At 39.7% G+C, this 22,081-nt stretch overlaps 1 protein-coding gene across 3 annotated transcripts in view; it reads left to right on the top strand.

Moving 5' to 3' along the window:
• Positions 1–22,081, top strand: part of prkar1b (protein kinase, cAMP-dependent, regulatory, type I, beta) — a 159,496-nt gene that overhangs the window by 123,797 nt on the left and 13,618 nt on the right. For all 3 annotated transcript variants that reach the window (XM_059979029.1, XM_059979032.1, XM_059979031.1), the window contains one exon: positions 3,022–3,143. In XM_059979029.1, the coding sequence (XP_059835012.1) occupies positions 3,022–3,143 (122 nt within the window). The remainder of the gene's footprint in view (positions 1–3,021; positions 3,144–22,081) is intronic.

Below are 22,081 nucleotides of genomic sequence, written 5' to 3'. Positions count from 1 at the left end.
TTTTTCCTATTAATATTTTATAGTCATATCAGGAATACTTTAAAAAAATTCTTAAGTTTTTCTTTTAATATGGCTAAGCCTAATTTTAAGTCATGTTCTTAATGACCTTCAGTACTTAACTGGAAAAGGTTTAATCACTGCAGCTTCCAAAGGAAAGAGGAGCTACATGCCATGAAACATTGTTTATAATACCAGTAATACAGATCAAGAGAAGATAAGAAATGGTCTTAATTTGATTATTAGGGTTTATGTTAATGTTCTTAAGCTTCTGAAATTTAAAATATATATTTTCATGCATATCTGTTGCAGTGATCTCTGGATACATAAAGTAATTTTTCAAATATAGAAAAATAAGCAAAATATCAGTTTTACTTGATAAATTATCATTCAGGAACCTTTTACAAAAATACCGACTTTAACAGTGATAATAGCTTATTTTAGAATTTCTTGAAGTTCTAATTTTTTTAATTTTGCAGAGTTTTTAAATAGAATTTCTTTTTCTCTGACGGTCATTTGTAATATTTAAAATTTAAAGGACCCTCAAGTCTTTACTTAGCAATATGTACCCCTCGGTGTAAATGAATTAAATAGTATTAGGTTTTTAGGGTGTAATTCCTATGTAATTTAAATTCACATCAGTTTAAATATTTCTTTGACTTCAGTGGGGAAGAGTGCAAACAGGTATATGTAAAGGCATGCTGATTTCAATGTTAAACCACGTATGTAAGAATCCTGAAGTTGTAGTCAGTAACACATAATAGTGACAGCAGCATTAGTAGTTGTGCTGTCATTTAAAAAAAACTAAAACAAAATGCAGATGCGGTAATCTGAAATAAAAACAGAAAATATTAGAAGTACTCAGCAAGCTGGTCAGTATTTGTGTAACATTTTCAAGTTTGTTGATTACAAAACCATGTGGGACTGAGTAGTGATAAAGATGTAAAGAAACTCACATGTCAGGGGTAAGGTTTTTTTACATAGAGACTGGTGAGTGCATGGAATGGGCTGCCAGTGGCGGTGGTGGAGGCGGAAACGATAGGGTCTTTTAAGAGACTCCTGGATGGCTACATGGAGCTTAGAAAAGTAGAGAGCTATGGGTAAAGCCTAGATAGTTTTAAGGTAGGGACAAGTTTGGCACAGCTTTGTGGGCCAAAGGGCCTGTATTGTGCTGTATGTTTTCTATGTTTCTATCGGCAAACTGAATGGACAACAATATGGCAGGTAGAATATATGATGGAAAGGGGATGCTGTACGCTTCCTGAAGACTGATGTTCTGAGAATTTTGTAAATGGTCAGAAGTTGGGGAATGTTAAGACTTACAGGGACCTGTATGGCCTTGTAGAAGAGTCATTGGAAGGTAACATGCAGCCGCATTTTGACAGGAAGGCAGATAGTACTTGACCTCTTGTCTCTAGCAATTTTGGTTATCTTGGGGAAGTGGTGTGGAGATTAGCTTTATTTTTCATATGTGCAGTACTGTGCACGCACATTCACACACATATAGAGCTAGGTAGGCTAAGACATTTCAACTACTGCAGTAATTTTATGTATCGCACTGTACTGCTGCTGCAAAGAAAACAAATTTTGTGGCATATGTGGGTGATGTTAAATCTGATTCTGATATGGGTCTCTAGTGGATTGAAAGTGGGAAGGGGACAGGGAGAGGGGAATCATGGTTGGAAAAGGGGGAAGGGAGAGGGGAGGGAGTGGGAAGTATCAGAGGGGCATTCTGTACTGATCAGTAAACCAATTGTTTGGAATCAAGTTACCTTGCCTGGTATCTCAGGGCTGGGATACTGCACCTGTGCCTTCCCCTGGCCCTGGCGCTCCTTTTCTGCCACCTGTCCCATGCCCCTTACATGGCAGTCCACCCTTACCATTCCCAACATCCTTTGCTTCCGCCAGATTTATAATTCGATCTCAGCTCCACATCGACAAATACAATACCGTGCAAAAGTCTTAGGCAGCCTAGCTATACATATGTGCCTAAAACTTCTTTGCAGTACTGTACATTGAAACATAAAAATGTATAGTGAAATGTGTCATTTGTGTCAGTGACTAACACAGTCCAAGAATGTGTCGAGGATAGCTTGCAAGTGTCACCACACTTTGGCGGCAGCATAGAGTGCCCACAGCTCACTAACCCAAATATGTACATCTTTGAACGTAGAAGGAAACTGAAGCAACTGGAGGAAACCCATGCATCACAGGAGAATGTACAAACTCCTTACAGACAGCGATGGTAATTGAACCCTAGTCACCGAAGCTATAAAGTGTTATGCTAACTGCTATGCTACTGTATGGTCTTCATTGCAAAGGGGTTTCAGTACAAGAGTAAAGTTGTTCATCTACAATTATGCAAAGCCTTGGTAAAACTGCACCTTGAATATTGTGTACAATTTTGCTTTCTCTACCTGTATATGTATGGATCTGCTAGAGAGGAAGTGTAGTAATGCTTTGCCTGCCTAAGTTTTAGGATGGTTGGTCTGATACATGAGATAATGAGTAAGCAAGGTCTTTATTCTCTGGTCTTAAGAAGAATGAGAGCTGGACTCATTGATGTCCAAAACTTATTGAAGATTAGATGGAATAGATTATGGGAGGATTTTTCCCCGATTGAGGAATCGCAATCTAATGGCCACAGCTTTAAAATAAGGAATAGGCTATTTTGAATTCAAGTGAGGAGAATTTGTTTTTCACTGTATTGGTGGTGTATCTTCAGAATTTTCTACCCTGGAGGACTGCGTGGTTTAACTGATCACACTCGACGGAATTTTGGAAATTATAAGAATCCAGGGAGGACAGGGAAGAAAATGGAACTAGGGCAAATGGATCAGACATGATCTTAGATCAAAAAGAGTAAATTTTTTTACTGATTTTTCTCTCTCTACACACTTGCTGGAGATTTTTGGCAATGTTTGTGGGAGTTTTGCTGTCGTAATTATCACAAAATTCAAGCCAGTAATTTAAGATCCATTATCTGTTGGTCCATATTTATTTGTTTTATTTTACATTTAATAGAGTCTTTGGACAAATGGGAGCGCTTGACAGTAGCTGATGCACTGGAGCCTGTCCAATTTGAAGATGGGGAGAAAATTGTGGTCCAGGGTGAACCAGGCGATGACTTCTTCATTATCACAGAGGTAATATTTTGGGAAGAACTGCACCTGTTGGCAAACTAAATTGAAACAAGTTTCCTCAAATTGATGGTTAACTTTGGATCTGTCAGAATAAACTGTATTGAGGTGTAGCCTCAAAATAGAGAGCCATCCATTTAGACCAGAGATAAGAGGGAATTTATTTAGCCAGAAAGTGGTGAGTCTGTAGATTTCATAGCCACCAATCGCTGTGCAGTCCAGGTCACTGGGTGCATTTAAGGTGGAGGTTGATAGTTCTTGATTAGTCCGGGCATGAAAAGTTATGAGGAGAAGACAGAAGAATGGGGTCAAGAGGGAAATGAGTGACTCACTGGGCTGAATGGCCTAATTCTGTTCCTATGTCTTATAACGTATAACCATATAACAATTACAGCACGGAAACAGGCCATCTTGGCCTTTCTAGTCTGTGCCGAACGCTTATTCTCACCTAGTCCCATCTACCTGCACTCAGCCCATAACCCTCCATTCCTTTCCTGTCCATATACCTATCCAATTTTTTTTTTAATGACAAAATCGAACCTGCCTCTGCCACTTCTGCTGGAAGCTCATTCCACATAGCTACCACTCCCTGAGTAAAAAAGTTCCCCCTCGTGTTACCCCTAAACTTTTGCCCCTTAACTCTCAACTCATGTCCTTTTGTTTGAATCTCCCCTACTCTCAATGGAAAAAGCCTATCCACGTCAACTCTAACTATCCCCCTCATAATTTTAAATACCTCTATCAAGTCCCCCCTCAACCTTCTATGCTTCAAAGAATAAAGACCTAACTTGTTCAACCTTTCTCTGTAACTTAGGTGCTGAAACCCAGGTAACTTTCTAGTAAATGTCCTCTGTACTCTCTTTATTTTGTTGACATCTTTCCTATAATTCAGTGACCAGAACTGTACACATTACTCCAAATTTGGCCTCACCAATGCCTTGTACAATTTTAACATTACATCCCAACTCCTAAACTCAATACTCTGATTTATAAAGGACAGCATACCAAAAGCTTTCTTCACCACCCTATCCACATGAGATTTCACCTTCAGGGAACTATGCACCATTATTCCTAGATCACTCTGTTCTACTGCATTCCTCAATGCCCTACCGTTTACCATGTATGTCCTATTTTGATCAGTCTTACCAAAATGAAGCGCCTCACACTTATTAGCATTAAACTCCATCTGCCATCTTTCAGCCCACTCTTCTAACTGGTCTAAATCTCTCTGCAAGCTTTGAAAACTACTTCATTATCTACAATGCCTCCTATCTTAGTATCATCTGCATACTTACAAATCCAATTTACCACCCCATCATCCAGATCATATGGTCTGAAATCAATGCAGTGAGTTATTTCAAAAGAACATTTTTTATACTTATTGCTGCTTACTTAAGTAACAGGCAGCATTTTATTCTAAAAGAGTCTTTAAGCTACTGATGTTAATTTTTCCATGTCCAGACCTGCTATTTTTATAATTTGTAGGCTAATTTTAAATTAGTTCTACGTAATGGTTAGCTCATTAAAGTGTAGAAGATGATCTTGCAGATTACGAAGAGTGACCTTTAAATGGGCTGCAAGAGGTGAGATGACACAAGTTTAAGATGATCACTGAAGTAAAATAAAGCTTGCAGAAGTTATTTCCACATACAATGATAAGAAATCATAATTCACAACTGCAAAACTCCTCTAATTATTACAATAGTGTTTCAGTTGGAAGTTTGGGCAACTACTTAAAGGTAAAAAAAAGTGTTCAAGTTTTTAGTAATGACAAAAAATTTGAATTAAATACTTAAAAAAATAGAAGATAGGAGCAAGAGTAGGCTAGCTGGTCCCTCAAAGCTACACTGCTGTTTATTGCGATCGTGGCTGATCGGCCCCAAACCTCATCCCCTGTGCCAGTTCCCCACAGCCCTCAGTTCCATGATCTTTTGAAAATTTATCTACTTCCTCCTTAAAAGCTTAGGTGATCTAGCTTCCACAACTATTTGGGTAATGAACTGTAGAAATCCAATTAAATCAAGTTCTAAAATTGGAGTAAGTTACTGGTGAGATTTTGAGTCACGTTGTCCAGTTTCTGCATTGTTATAATTTAATTTTTTTTTATTGAATTGCTCTTAGTGACTCCTGCTCTGTTTGTTGGAAGCACATGAGATTAGAGATGAAAACAGTAACTAAGAACTTTGACCTGAAGCATCAGTTCTGCTTCCATTTCTATAAGTACTGTGTGACTTGCTGAGTGTTTACAATATTATTTCAGATTTAAGTACAAGGACGTTGCCAGGATTTGAGAACCAGAATGATTGGGAAAAGTTGAAGAGGTTAGGACTTCTTTTCTTGGAGCTTAGGAGAATGAGGGGAGATTTAATTGAGGTATACAAAATTATGTGGGGTATAGATAGGGTAAATACAAGGAAACTTTTTCCACTAGGATTGGGTGAGGCTAAAACTAGAGGTCATAGATTATGGGTGAAAAGTGAAACGATTAAAGGGATCACGAGGGGAAAGCTTCTTCACCCTGATAATGATAAGTGTGTGGTGCGAGCTGCCAGCGGAAATAGTGGATAATGGTTTGATTTCTACATTTAAGAGAAATTTGGATAGGTACATGGATGGGAGGGGTATGGAGGGCTACGGTCCAGTGCAGGTCAATGGGACTAGACTGATTAATTGTTTGGCATAGACTGGATGGGTTAAAGGGCCTGTATGTGCTGTAATGTTCCAGAAACTGCTCTATTGTGATTTTGTTGGGCCATCAGCTTTGAAGAGCTCTCTGGTGTATTTCTTGCAGAGCAAACACTGATGTAGAATTGATGTACTGAGTAAGCTTAAGCTGTAACATTCAGTCATTCATTACAGGGCTAAATAATGTGCCTATAGTGAAATGAAATGGAATACTATGTGGAATTTAGTTGTGTAACCACATATCATGGAAACGTTACTTGATTTCCCAGGCATTCTGTATGTCTTTTCTGACGTAAGCACAGAAAACCTGAAAAGCAATTCAGAAAAGCAAAAGATGATATAATAGCTGTGGACCCAGATTAATGTGGGTTAACCACAATATTCCTTCCTTCTTGGAAGCCTCCAAAGAAGGGAATTGTTTTGCAAGATTTCTAACTGTGTTTTGGGACAATGTAACTGGGGAGCTCCTGATGGATGCAGTTACCTTCAACACGTTCCAGGCACATGCAAATCCTTCAGTCGCCAGTGAGTCTATGACTTTGCTGATAGGTATAGGCAGGCCTGCCTGTATTTAGTACATACCAATATTCAGGAATTGTTGCTAAGCGCATTAACAGTTCTGGAATTTGTTTATGGGTGAAAAAAAATACAGTGTACATTAGGCCCTTCCAGACATTCGAGCATGCAACCCCACAACCATGATTAACCCTAATCTAATCACGTGGCAATTCACAGCAATCCGTTAACCTACCCAGTACGTATTTGGACTGTGAGAGAGAACCAGAACACATGGGGCAAACGCATGCATTCTGTGGGGAAGAGACTTCTTACAGAATGGCCCCGGAATTAAACTTCGAAATCTGGAAAGCCCTGAGCTGCAGTAGTGTTGTGCGAATTGCTACACTACCGTAAAGCCCAAGCTGTTCTCTAATCAGCAGATGGCACCCTGCTCTATTTTGAGGTTAAAATTAAAGTGTGATTGAGGTAATCTGGTTAAAATGGTTCCTCGACTTCCTGTGGTTATTTCATAAGTAAATGTTCAGGTAGTGCCTAGGAGCTGATTCTCTCTCTAGTGTGTTGCACTACTTATGGATGCTTTATAAGGCATTGGACAGACCACACTTGGACTATTGTGAGGACTTTTGGGTCCCTTTTCTAAGAATGGATGTGCTGGCATTGGAGAGAGTCCAGAGGAGGTTCATGAAAGTGATCTGGGAATGAAAGGGTTAGCGTATAAAGCGTGTTTGATGCCTGTGTGGGCCTGTGCTGCTGGAATTTAGAAGAATGAGGGGAGTATCTCATTGAAACCTATCAAATAGTGTAAGGCCTAGATAATGGATGGGGAGAGGATGTTTCCTGTAGTGGCTGAGTCCAGGATCAGCAGGTGCAGCCTCAGAATAGTCAATAGGTGCAGGAGTAGGCCATATGGCCCTTTGAGCCAGCACCAGCATTCACTGTGATCATGGCTGATCATCCAGAATCAGTACCTCATTCCTGCCTTCTCTCCATATCCCTTGACTCCGCTATCTTTAAGAGCTCTGTCTAACTCTTTCTTGAAAGCATACAGAGAATTGGCCTCCACTGCCTTCTGAGGCAGAGCATCCCACAGATCCACAACTCGCTAGGTGAAAAAGTTTCTCCTTAACTCCATTCTAAATGGCCTACCCCTTATTCTTAAACTGCGGCCTCTGGTTCTGGACTCCCCCAACATCGGAAACATGTTTCCTGTCTCTTGCGTGTCCAATCCCTTAGTAATCTTATATGTATCAATCAGATCCCCTCTCATCCTTCTAAATTCCAGTGTATACAAGCCCAATTGCTCCAATCTTTCAACATATGACAGTCCCGCCATCCCGGGAATTAACCTTATGAACCTACACTGCACTCCCTCAACAGCAAGAATGTCCTTCCTCAAATTTGGTGACCAAAACTGCACACAATGCTCCAGGTGTGGTCTCACCAGGGCCCTGTACAACTGTAGCAGGACCTCTTTGCTCCTAGACTCAACTCCCCTTGTTACGAAGGCCAACATGCCATTAGCTTTCTTCACTGCCTGCTGTACCTGCATGCTTACTTTCAGAGACTGATGAACAAGGACACCTAGATCTTGTTGTACTTCCCCTTTTCCTAACGACACCATTCAGATAGTAATCTGCCTTCCTGTTCTTGCCACCAAAGTGGATAACCTCACTTTTATCCACATTAAACTGCATCTGCCATGCATCTGCCCACTCACCCAACCTGTCCAAGTCACCCTGCATTCTCATAACATCCTCCTCATATTTCACACTGCCACCCAGCTTTGTGTCATCTGCAAATTTGCTAATGTTACTTTTTAATCCCTTCATCTAAATCATTAATGTACATTATAACTAGCTGCGGTCCCAGCACTGAGCCTTGTGGTACCCCACTAGTCACTATCTATCATTCTGAAAGAGACCTGCTAGACCCTGTTCTTCTGTTTCCTGTCTGCCAACCAATTTTCTATCCATCTAAGTACCCTACCCCCAATACCATGCGCTCTAATTTTGCCCATTAATCTCCTATGTGGGACCTTATCAAAGGCTTTCTGAAAGTCCAGGTACACTTCATCCACGGGCTCTCCCTTGTCCATTTTCATAGTTACATCCTCAAAAAATTCCAGAAGATTAGTCAAGCATAATTTTCGTTTCGTAAATCCATGCTGACTCGAGCCAATCCTGTTACTGCTATCCAAATGTGCCGCTATTTCATCTTTTATAATTGACTCCTGCATCTTCCCCACTACTGATGTCAGGCTAACTGGTCTATAATTCCCTGTTTTCTCTCTCCCTCCTTTCTTAAAAACTGGGATAACATTAGCTACCCTCCAATCCACAGGAACTGATCTTGAATCTATAGAACATTGGAAAATGATTACCAATGCATCCACGATTTGTAGAGCCACCTCCTTAAGTACCCTGGGATGCAGACCATCAGGCCCTGGGGATTTATCAGCCTTCAATCCCATCAGCTTAACCAACACTATTTTCTGCCTAATGTGAATTTCCTTCAGTTCCTCCATTACCCTGGGTCCTCTGGCCACTGTTATACCTGGGAGATTGTGTCTTCCCTAGTGAAGAGAGATCCAAAGTACCTGTTCAACTTGTCTGCCATTTCCTTGTTCCCCATAATAAATTCACCCGTTTCTGTCTTCAAGGGCCCAAATTTGGTCTTTACTATTTTTTTTCTCTTCACATACCGAAAGAAGCTTTTACTATCCTTTTTTTATATTCTTGGCTAGATTACCTTTGTACCTCATCTTTTCTCCCCGTATTGCCTATTTAGTTATCTTCTGTTACTCTTTAAAAGTTTCCCAATCCTCTGGCTTCCCACTCATCTTTGCTATGTTATACTTTTTCTCTTTTATTTTTATACTGTCCTTGACTTCCCTTGTTATCCACGGTCATCCCTTACTCCCCTTAGAATCTTTCATCCTCTTTGGAATGAACTGATGCTACATCTTCTGTATTATTTCCAGAAATACCTGCCATTGTTATTGCACTGTCATCCCTGCTGGGGTATCTTTCCTGTCAACTTTGGCCAGCTCCTCCCTCATGGCTCCGTAGTCCCCCTTTGTTCAACTGTAATACTGACACTTCCGATTTTCCTTTTTACCTCTCAAATTATAGATTAAAACTTATCATATTATGGTCACTACCTCCTAATGGCCCCTTTACCTTGAGTTCCCTTATCAAATCCCGTTCATTACACAACACTAAATCCAGAATTGCCTTCTCCCTGGTAGGCTCAAGTACAAGCTGCTCTAAGAATCCATCTCGGAGCACTCAACAGACTCCCTTTCTTGGGGTCCAGTACCAACCTGATATTCCCAGTCTACCTGTATGTTGAAATCCCCCATAACAACCGTAGCATTACCTTTGCGACATGCCAATTTTAACTCTTAATTCAACTTGCACCCTATATCCAGGCTACTGTTTGGGGGCCTGTAGATAACTTCCATTAGAGTCTTTTTGCCCTTACAATTTCTCAGTTCTATCCATATGGACTCTACATCTCCTGATTCTATGTCGCCCCTTGCAAGGGACTGAATTTCATTCCTACCAACAAAGCCACCCCACCCCCTCTGCCCACCTGTCTGTCCTTTCAATGTATACCCTTGAATATTCACTTCCCAACCCTGGTCCTCTTGCAGCCATGTCTCTGTTATTCCTACAACATCATACTTGCCAATTTCCAACTGAGCCTCAAGCTCATCCACTTTATTTCTTATACTTCATGCATTCATATATAATACTTTTAATCCATTACTCCCTTCACCTTTCACATCGATTCCTAATGCACTTGGCCATACTCTCCAATCCCTTCCTGAGCTTATTGCCCCATTAATTCTGTTGTCTTTCTTAACTTTTCTTATTCTCTCTTTCCCTTTAACTCCATCCTTATATTTCCAGTTCGTCTCCTCCCCCCCACTACTTAGTTTAAACACACCCTTGTAGCAGTGGCAAACCTGCCTGTCAGAATGCCGAATAAAAGGAAGTCCCTTTAAACAGAGATGAGAGGAAATTTATTTAATTTCAGAGTGATGAATCTGTGCAATTCATTGCCACAGACGGCTTTGGAGGCCAATCTTTGGGTATCTTTAAGGCGGAGGTTGATAGGTAAGGGTGTCAGAGGCTATGGGCAGAAGGCAGGAGAATGGGATTGAGAGGATTAATAAATCAGCCATGATGGAATAGGTGGAGCAGACCAGATGGGCCAAATGGCCTAATTCATCTCGTGTGTAATCATCTCGTGGACACAATCCACTGAGATTTATGGTGTCTCTTCCTTTATCATTAGGTCTAAATCTCTCAATAACTGCATTTTTGGCTGGTTAATTTGTGAGGTGGCCTGTTCCGATTGTTGCTTACACAGGATTACTGAAGCAAGTCTCGATGAGACTGTCAGTGCAATCCGAAAACCCTCTGCCTTGAGTGATCACAGGCCAAAGACTCCCAGCAGTGAGGGAATGTTGCATTACTAGCAACAGAGCAACAAATGCTGTATTTCCTAAAGATGACATTAAACACATTCATTGCCAGGCAGTTTTGTTTCTGATTTCAGACCAGAATGTCCGTTTCAGGAGTCTGTTATAAGGGATGTGAATGATGTACCCTGTCCAATGTAGCCAACCGCACATAACAAGTGCTTTGATACTCGGTATGTTTGCTGGGGAGAGTAACTCAGATTTTTAAAATCCGTGTAAGAGGGGATTGGACTGCAATGCTATCTCAGATTTTTTTAATCCATCTAAGAGGGGATCTGATTGTAATGCCTCATCACAAAGACAGAATCTCCAACTCTGCAGCGTTCCCGCGCTATTGTATTGAAGTACCAGCCAAATGTGCTCAAGTCTGTTGACCACGTCTTAAACCAAAAGCTTTCTGATTTGGAAGTGAGGGCCTTGCCACTGTCTTGTAGTTGGAGTCAGTTCTAAATGCTATACAATATGGTTGTAATCCACACTTTATTATTCCAAGGCATAATTGTGGAATTTATTTTATTTGCTGCAGTAACCATACTGAAGGTTTAATTTGTTAACGAATATAAAAGTAAAAAATAGAATTTAAGACTTATTAATACTGAAGTTTAAAAAAAAAATCAATTTTTGCTGCGTTTTTATCACTTAAAAGCCCTAAGCTTGCAGGGGAGACTTCTAGCCTGACTTTCTTGTTTGATCTTTGCTTGCCATTTTATTGATAAAAGGGATCTTTGTTAGTTTTTTGAATACTGCAGCTTAAAGACTGTTGCTACATTATGTACGTCAGGGTATGTGAACTTTCATTTTCATCATTTAAGAATATCATGAAGGCTAATGAATGGAGATACTTTAACTTCTAAGTTTTTCTTTCCTTAGTTACTGTTTAAGTAACAGTTACATCATTGGAGCAATAAAATACGCCTGCCAGGAGTTAAATTACTGAAGCTAATGGAGTGAGCTATTTAAAATCATGGAGGTTTTGAAATACTTGTTTCCCACTGTTGCATTCATTCACACTGTCGACATAAATTCAAACCTTCCCAAGCCAAGCAGATGTGGAATACATCTATTCTGTTCCAAAACTCTGGAATTATCACATCTGAAATTTTTGAAATCCAAGTGAAGAACTGTCATCGCCATTTGAAGATTATTATTATGTACCAAGATGTTATGGCAAATAAGTTAGCATGACAGATGTAATGCCTTGTGCAGCTGAATTGTGGATTATACCATTATATAGCATATCCAATACCCAACATATGCACATTTTTTATGCTTATTGAGTTTGATATTTTGACAGAGATTTTGGAGATTGGGAAGTGTCTCTTTTTTTCAGATATGATTTATTGATGCTCCTACTTAAATACTAGTCTTGTGTTCTTTTTCAGTCTAATGTTAATCAGATTTGGGAAAAGATCTCAAAGTAATTTGGACAATGTTGTGTAAGTGTGATATTTGGTGGCCAGAATGGCCACTTTTAGTGTGGTAGCCATGTCGTTCAAATTGAAACCGAAGATGACCAACAATTAAGCCAGAAGGGAAAACTTAACTTGAGCTTCACAGTAGAGTACTGACTGCCTGTGTGATGTATGTGTATATCGATTGTGGATGTACAGTTTGAGGAATTCAGCCAGTTGTGCATTGTGATTTTTTTGTGTGTTTTTGGAATGCACTTGGATTCTTTTCAGATTTTCTCTCCATCTGTGAAGCAACTCCAGGACCTTGTGTGAGTGACAAGTAATTCAGCAAAGAGGAGACTAGCAGTCCAGTATTTAGTAGTAAATCTGTTCTGTTGCCGTGGATAGACTTTTTGAATTTAAAGCTGAATTTCTATATTTAAAATGCTACTGATAGGAAGCAACTGTCGGAAATGTCACAGTATGTGTGTCTTTTGATATTATGAGAATTTTTTTTTAAATGAAGAATTGCATAGGATATGCAATACAGAAGTAGACCATTTGACCTGGCGAGTCCAAGCCAGAGTTTGTGCTCAACTGGAGCCTCCTCCTGTCTTTCTTCAGCTAAGCCTATTAGTGAATTGTTTTAATCCTTGTCTCCTCATACTTGAGAAACCTTCCCTTAAAGCATTAATATCTTTCACTTTAACCATCCTCCATGGTAGCAGGTTCCATATTCTCACTCTGTAATTGTACCTCAGTTTTCTTTTAGATTTTGTGGCAACTATCTTTTAGTTGTGACAGGGAGAAGGCAGGAGAATGGGGTTGAGAGGAATAATAAATCAGCCATAACCAAATGGTGGAGCAGACTCAATGGGCTGAAAGCCCATTCTTGTCAAAATCTTTATACTTCTATAAACTTTTGAGATAACCTGTTTGCCCTTTTTTCAGGATGAAAGTTATCTTTTTATTCTTTCCTATTTTGTGTACCTTTACATTTCTGGTACAATTTCTATAAATCTTCTCTGTATCATCCACTTCCTCTACATCCATCTGGTATGAAGGGACCATTGCACGGGATTGGAAAAGCTGCAGAAAGTTGTAAAATCTGTCAGCTCCATGAATAGCACTAGCCTCCACAGCACTGAGGACACCTTCAAAAGGCGATGCCTCAAAAAGGCAGCATCAACAATTAAGGACCCCCATTGTGCAGGATGTGCCCTCTTCTTATTGCTACTATTAGGGAGGAGATCCTGAAGACAACATATTGGAACAACTTCTTCCCTTCTGCCGTCAGATTACTGGATGGACAATAAACCCATACTACCTCAGTATTTTTTCTTCACTTTTTGCACTACTTATTTAATTTTCTGTTTTATACTTATTGTAATTTATAACTTTTATTATTATGTACATATTTCAATGTACTGCTGTCACTGAACAAGTGTCATGACATACTGTATGCCAGTGTTATTAACCCCGAATCTGTAACATAGTAAGGGAGACCACTCGTGCTTAATTGACCTTTAATGAAGGACATTTTCAGCCTATCATGTAGAACAGGCATGGGCAAACTATGGCCTGCGGGCCATATGCGGCCCGTTAAGCTTTTTAATCCGGCCCGCAGAACTTGATGAAATTATATTAATAAACCTTGTTAACGTTTTTCCCCCGCAATTCTGGCGTTTTCCCAATAGATGACGCACTCTATATACATTTGTGGCGACCCATTTCCTGGCACATCCGAACCGGCTCACAATTAGCCAGCGTTCCGGCTAAGGGAGATAGCCTGTGGGGATTTGCGAGCACAGAGCTTTGGAGCCTCTGCGCCACGGGGGGCAGGTTGAGGGAGGCTTAAAAGTGAGGCTGGGGATTTTGAATAAAGTTTTTTTTCTTTGACTGCAGTTACCGACTCTGTGTCGTAATTTTAGCGCTGCATGTAGCACACCGCTACACATTGACCTTTGTTGAGGTGCAGCGTATTACTCCACAGTTGCGCTTTACTCTTTGTTCGGCTCGACCTATTTGTGTGAACAGGCGTTCAGCGTCATGAACAATCACAAAGCCAGCCACAGATCCAAGTTAACTGACCAACACCTCAGATCCATCCTGAGAATCGCCACAACAAAACTAAATCCAGACTTTGATGCGCTGGCTGAAAAGGGAGACCAACAACACTGTTCCCACTGAAATTAAAAATAAGTTTCTTCGTTGTGTTATGTAATAAATGCATTTGAAAATATTTTTTTCAATAAGCCTTACATGTTACATGTCATTTCTGTTAAGTGATGGACATGAGTAGTGCGCAGGTGCACGTACGTTCTCAAAATAAAAAATGCGCTTCAGATCAAATAACGCGCTCCGCATACTGGCACGCTGTCAATGTTCTCTCGTTGTGCTGGTCGTTGTTGAGTTTTGGCACGGGACAATTGAATAAGAAGGAGCAGGACAAGTAGACCTGCATCTCCTACCGTTTTTGAAATAAAGACAGTCAGGAGGAGAGTGATGACGATAATATCTTGAAGGATAACAGAATTTTCAGTGCTTTAAAATAATAACTGTTACTATTTAAAAAAAGCTGTATTTTATTCATTTAATTTTCAGTGTTTTAAAAGTTATTTCAATAAATAGCTAAATACCATGGGACTTCAAAGACAGATATTTTTTTGTAATGCATTTGTTCATTTTCAATTGAAATTAAAGCACATGTTTTCTACATATCCCAAGATATTTTATTTTCTCTTATGAGGTGTATTACCAAAACACTCCGTCCATCTGCTCCTGGTCCGGCCCCCCTGTCAAATTTTAGAACCCTTTGTGGCCCACAAGTCAAAAAGTTTGCCCACCCCTGGAACCTCTTAAAATCATTTAGTGGAAAGCAGATAACTGGTTTCGTATTTTACTTCTGTTTTTGGAATTCTTTGCTGTGTGACAATTGTGATATGTAGTAACTAATAGATATAAAATCTAAATGTATAATTACACAAACTTCGTAGACCATTGGACAATTAGATACAGAAGCATATTTGGCCCACTGAGTGCTCCACTATTACAGCATGGCTGATCCTTTTTCCCTCTTAGCCCCAATCTCTTGCCTTCTCCCTGTATCCTTTAATGTCCTGCAATCAAAAATCTATCAACCTCTGCCTTAAATATATGTAAAGACTTGGCCTCCACAGCTGCATGTGGCAACGATTTTGACAGATTCACCTCTCACTGGCTAAATAAATTAATTGGTTAATTGTAAATTGTCCCGTGTTTAGGTTAGGGTTAATAGGATTTGTCGGAGGTTGCTGAGGTGGTGTGGCTTGAAGGGCTAAATATTTATTTATTGTTAATTAAGTAGATTGATAGATAAATAAATACATGCCCCCTTCACTCTGAAGCAACCTGTTTTAGATAGCCACCACTCTCTGTGTAAAAAGAAATCTTACCTCACATATCTTTCCAGCTTATATACTTTGATAATAAATGTACTTTGAATCTTTAAACCTTTCCCCTCCATCTTAAAGCAATGTCATTGAGTGGAATTTGACAATTCCACTCTGGGGGTGGGGGGGGGGGGGTGGTGGCTGAAGGGGAGATTCTGACTATCTACCTTATCTGTAACTCTCATAATTTTCTAACCTTCAATCAGGTGCCCCTCAGCCACCGACATTTTGGTAAAAACAATACAAGGATTTGTCCAACTCCTCCTTAAAACTCAAGTTCAAGTGTATTGTCATTCATCTGCATGCACGTATACTGCCAAATGAAACAAGGTGCATAACATGATACATATAACTCACATGCAACACAAATAAAGCAATAGATAATAAAAATATATTTCAGAACTAATAAACTAATGACTTGATAGACCTCCTCAGCACCCCAACCAAAGCCTCCACATCTTTCCTGTAATATGGTGGTCAGAACAGCACAAATGTGTTCTAATCAAACTTTTATACAGCTGCAACCTGATACTCAGTGCCCCACCATTGAAGCCAAGAATGCTGTAAGCTGCATCTACCAATCTATCTACTTGTATTTCTACTTTCAGAGAGCTGTGGACTTGCATGCCAAGATCCCTCTGTACATCAATGCTTCTGAGGTTTCTGCCATTATCTGTGTACCTTCTTGCATCACTGGTCACAGACCTCCAGTCAGAATACTCCTCCATGATTACCAGCTGTCATGTGTGGCCAAACTAATTGTGAATCCAATCTACCAAATCATCATGGATTCCATTTGCCTTATCTGAATCGGAATTATTTTGGTCTTGTATCATTGTCTATTTTTTGTATATTTATCATTGAACATGACACTGGGACTAACTTTTTATGTCCTTGCCTGAAGAAGATATTATCAAAGTATGCATGCAGTGTACAACTCTGAGATTGACTTCTCTAGACAGCCACAAAACAAAGAAAACCATGGAAGCTGTTCAAAGAAAAACATCAAACCCCCCCGCCCTCCCATGCACAAAAGGAAACAAATATCAAACCTCTCCATGCAGAAAAAAACCCAAATCATTCAACAAGAACATCAACCCCTCATCCCACACCAAAAAACAAATTGTGCAAATGGCAACAAAGAGTATCAACCTCACACCCCATGCACAAAAAACAAACCGTGCATACGGCAACAGGAGCATCAACTACCCCGAAGTGCAAAAAGAAATATTACGCAAAAGGCAGCAAGGTTTTTTTATATCTTGGCCATAGGTCAATAGTTTATCTGAAAATAAAAGCCTGGGAAGTTTGCACTGTCTATTTGATTGCAAGCGCTCCTGTCGGTTAAATTAAGTGTCTGAAAAGGTCTCTACTCTCTGTACACACATGGCTGTGGCTAGGCATAGCTCAAATACCATCTGCAAATTTGCTGACAATACAACCATTGTTGTAGAATCTCAAGGTGGTGACGAGAGGGCGTACTGGAGTGAGATATGCTAACTAGTGGAATGGTACCACAGCAACAACCTGGCACTCAATGTCAGTAAGACGAAAGAGCTGATTGTGGACTTCAGGAAGGGTAAAACAAAGGAACACATACCAACCCTTGTAGAGGGATCAGAAGTGGAGAGAGTGAGGAGCTTCAAGTTCCACAGTGTCAAGATGTCTGAGCATCTAACTTGGTCCCAACATACCAATATAGTCATAAGGAAGGCAAGACAGCAACTATACTTCATTAGGAGTTTGAAGAGATTTGGCATGTCAACAAATACACTCAAAAACTTCTGTAGATGTACCGTGGAGAGCATTGTGACAGGCTGCATCACTGTCTGGTATGGAGGGGCTACTGTACAGGATCGAAAGAAGCTGCAGAAGGTTGTAAATCTAGTCAGCTCCATCTTGGGCACTAGCCTACAAAGTGACCAGAACATCTTTAGGGAGTTGGTGTCTCAGAAAGGCAGCGTCCATTATTAAGGACCTCCAGCATCCAGGGCATGCCCTTTTCTCACTGTTACCATCAAGTAGGAGATACAGAAGCCTGAAGTCACACATTCAGTGATTCAGGAACAGATTCTTCCCTACTGCCATCCGATTCCTAAATGGACATTGAAGCTTTGGACACTACCTCATTTATTATAATATACAGTATTTTTTTCCACATTTAAAAAAAATCTATTCAATATACGTAATTGATGTACTTGTTTACTTATGTTTATTTTATTTGTTCTCTCTGCTAGATTATGTATTGCATTGAACTACTGTTGCTAAGTTAACAAATTTCACGTCACATGCTGGTGATAATAAACCTGATCTGATTCATACCTTGTATGTAACTGGATCTCACACACTGAATTTTTCTGGAGAAATTTCTTTCAAAGGAAAAACTGCAGTAGTGTGCATAGATTGTGCCTTCTGAATAAATTGGTTTTGACTTTACTGTACAATAGCACTTGCTACAAATTAGGTATCCAAGCTCCCTGCAATTTATTAGCAATGAATACAGTTGGCCCTCCTTATCCGCTGGTACCGCGTGCGCAGATTCAACCAACCACGGATCGGGAAAACCCATAAGTTCTCAAACTTGTTGTTTGAGCAGGTACAGACTTTTTTTCTTGTCATTATTCGCTAAACAATACAGTATAACAACTACTTACATTGTATTGGGTATTATAAGTAATCTAGAGACGACTTAAAGTATACAGGAGGATATGCATAAGTTACCGCGGATCAGGAATAAAAAAAAAACTGAAGTTCTCTAAGTCGGAACAGGTACATCTGGTATTATTTAGCATCAGTTAGTCAAATGTTTGTCTTAGTATATAGTGTATATTTTACCTTTCTATGCATATAAAACACTTAAGAAATGTATGTATTTCAATAATTAAACCACTGCATTGCTTAGTAATAATTGTAGTTTTCATCGGGGCAGGGCCTTCACTTGCTCCATAATTCTCACTTTATCCTTTAAAATGGTTCCAATCATTGACCAACTGTAGCCTAACGCTTTTCCAATGACCGATGGCATTTTACCTCTTTCTGATCACTTTATTATTTCCACTTTATTTTCAATCGTGATCATTTTCCGTTAATGGAAAAGAAACACTGTGGGCGCCGCCGCCGGGTCCTAATGTCCACTGTGCTGAGACAGGTTGAATAAGGGACTTGAGCATCTGTGTTTCTTGGTATCCGCGGGGGGTCCCGGAACCAATCCCCCGCAGATAAGGAGAGCCGACTGTAGTTTGTTTTCACAGTTTATTGAAGTGTAACATTGTTGGCTCCTGGTACATAGTCATGATCAGAGTTAAAAATCACTGCAAGCCATTGAAAGTTTTGTCAAAAGTGTTATTTGCTGCATTTTTCATTTATTAGACAATATACACAGAATGCTGGAGGAACTCAGCGGGCAGCATCTATGGAAATGAATAAATAGTCGATGTTTCATGCCAAAACCCTTCTTCAGGACTTATGAAGAGTCTTGGCCTGCAACATCGATTGTTTGTGCATTTCCATAAATGCAGCCTGACCTGCTAAGTTCCCTCCAGCATTTTGTGTGGGTTGCTTTAGATTTACAGCATCTGCAGATTGTCTTGTGTTTATTCTGCTGGAATTGGAATTACTTTATTATTGTCACATGTGCCTACAGTGAAAAGCTTGTCTTGCATAAAATTTATTACACTGAGCATTGAGGTAAAAGATGGTAAATCAATAATAGAATGCAGAATGAAGTGTAACAGCTGCAGAAAAATTCCATTGCAGGTAGACAATAAGGTGCAAGATCATGGGTAGAATTTGAGGCCAAAGGTCCATCTTACTATACTAGGAAGCCCTTCAATAGTCTTATAACAACAGGGTAGAAGCTGTCCCTGAGCCTTTTGGTATGTGAGTCTTTTGTACCTTTTCTGCCCACTGGAAGAGGGAAGAGAGGATGTTTGGGGCCAGTGATGTCTTTGATAATCATGGCTGCATGTGCGTGCTCCGCCAAAGATACCAGCACTCTGAGAATGTAATGATGTTGCTTCAAATGAGGCCCCCTTGGTACATTCCTTCTGTACCCCTCTGGGATCAATAGCAAATAAAATTTGACCTGATAGGGATAGACTAAAGATGCCATTACCTTAAGCATACACTCCTATCAAGGTAAATCCCTATAAGAATGTACCTCAATTGATCATTAATTTTGTTGCTAATGCTACCTGAATAAAGGATGTATTCACCAAGGTAATAACTTTTGTTTGTTCTGTCTAGCTGATTTTCTGCATTAAAATTATTTCACATTTTATCCCACAAACCACTTATTCTGATATGCTTTGTACAAGTGGCTCTGTTCTAAACATGGGGAAAAAAATCATATAATGTTAAACTTAATTTTTTATATTTGTAACCAATTGCACCTTTTAGGAACAGCTTCCCCTCTCATTTACGATCTGTCCCCAAACACTACCTCACTATTTTGCTTTTTCTTGTGCACTTACTTTTTATTTTTATATATATTTCTTATTGTAACTTAGTAATTTTTTAATATATTGCTCTGTACTGTTGCAAAACAACAAATTTCACAATTTGTGTCAGTGATAAGTCTGATTCTGATGTTACCATTTTGCCAAGAAATCTTTCACTTCATACCTTGCAAAATATTTTAAAAAGCATCTTAATCTTTCAGGAAGTTATATCTACTATATGGATAATAAGCAACAGTTAATTAATTGAAATTAACTAACAGAATTCCTTTTTAACTTTTTGTCACTTTGACACTTAATTTGTATTAATCAAACTAGATCAGACAAAAATCTGTCTTCCTTTATCTGCTGAAGCAAAGTTTAATGTATTTTCCTACCATAGTTTACAGTTGGCTTAACTTGAGACTATGTAGAGAATTGACTATGTTTATTTCTCCTTACAGTAAAAAAAAGGTTCTGTTCCCTAACCCTTTTCCTCTATTCCCCAGTCTGACCTCTACCTCTTCTCACCCTCCTATCAGTTCACTCTTCCTTCCCTTTCTCCTATGGTCCACACTCCTCTCCTATCAGATTCCTTCCTCTCCAGCCATTTATCTTCCTTACCCACCTGGCTTCACCTATCACCTTTTAGCTATCCTTCTTCCCCTCTCCCCCACCTTTTTATTTTGGTATCTTACCCTCTCCTTTCCAGCCGTGATGAAGGGTCTTGGCCGGAAACGTTGACTGTCTATGCATTTCCATAGTTGTTGCCTGACTTGCTGAGTTCTTCCAGTATTTTGTATGTATTGCTTTGGATTTCCAGCATCTGCAGAATTTCTCATGCTTATGACTAAAAAGCTTTCTTTTATATTTTTCCATGATGACTACAATTTATGTAATCACAGAAATTGCTTCACAATTTACTGAAATTTTCGTCTCAGTGAATGTTATTATTACTGTTTACTTAGGCCATCCCGTGGAGTTGAGAATAATTTATTGCCACTTAAGTTCTTTGTTTTCTGAGGTGGGTGGTGATCCTAGAACAGGATCTGTGGGCTGTGCTGCAGCTCCTTCCTGATAGGACAAGCAGATGAGTAGGATGGCAGGTGATGTGCACCTTTCACCATTTACATGCTCTTGAAGAAGCCTCTTCAGGTTGAAAGTACCATGCTGAATTGGTACAATTGAAATGATTATTGGCCAGAACAACAAGCCCTTCTTGTATTGCTGACTGTTTAACCTGCTCCCAGATCAATCTAACACTCCCTTCCCGCATGACCCTCCAGTTTCTTTTCAACTATGTTCCTATCTAAGAGTCTCTTTAAATGTCCCTGATGTCTCCACATCTGCAACGTATTCCACATACCCACCACTCTCTGTATAAAAATAGAATCCTACATCTCCCTATACTTTCCTCCAGTAACCTTAAAATTATGCCCTTTCAAATTAGCCATTTCTGCCCTGAGAAAACATGCTGTCTCTCTGATCTGTCAGTGCGTCTTTGTTATCTTATACACTTCTATCAAGTTCCTTCACTGCAAAAAGGAAAAACCCTGTGTCACTCAACCTTTCCTCGTACGACTTGCTCTCTAAACCAGACAGCATCCTGGTAAATCTCCTCTGCATCCTATTGGAGATGTTACAATGAATCTTTACAATAAAGGGTCATTCCCTCACAGCTGGCCTCTGAATGTACACATAAGCAAGTGATGTCTTGGTCCAGCAGCTTGACTAAGATTGGCATGACCTTGGTTCTGTAGCGGAAGTGATACAGATTGAACAGTTTCCTATTTTCTCTGGAGATAAGGTGCTGCATTGTGGCAAGGAAAGCAAGTGTTGGGAATTAGCTTCCTGATAACATCTTGTTAGTTTATTTGGAACCTCTGTGGGAGTAGTGGTATGGTTGAAGGTCCACAGTAATGTTCTGCCAGACCACATTACCTCCTTAGTTGCCTCTTGTGATACTTTTAAGAGCCACTGGTTAACCCACTGA

Source organism: Hypanus sabinus, chromosome 9 (genome assembly GCF_030144855.1).
Source record: "Hypanus sabinus isolate sHypSab1 chromosome 9, sHypSab1.hap1, whole genome shotgun sequence".
NCBI classification, from domain to species: domain Eukaryota; kingdom Metazoa; phylum Chordata; class Chondrichthyes; order Myliobatiformes; family Dasyatidae; genus Hypanus; species Hypanus sabinus.
The sequence above is the reverse complement of the archived record's forward strand: the minus strand, read 5'-3'. Positions and strand labels throughout refer to the sequence as shown.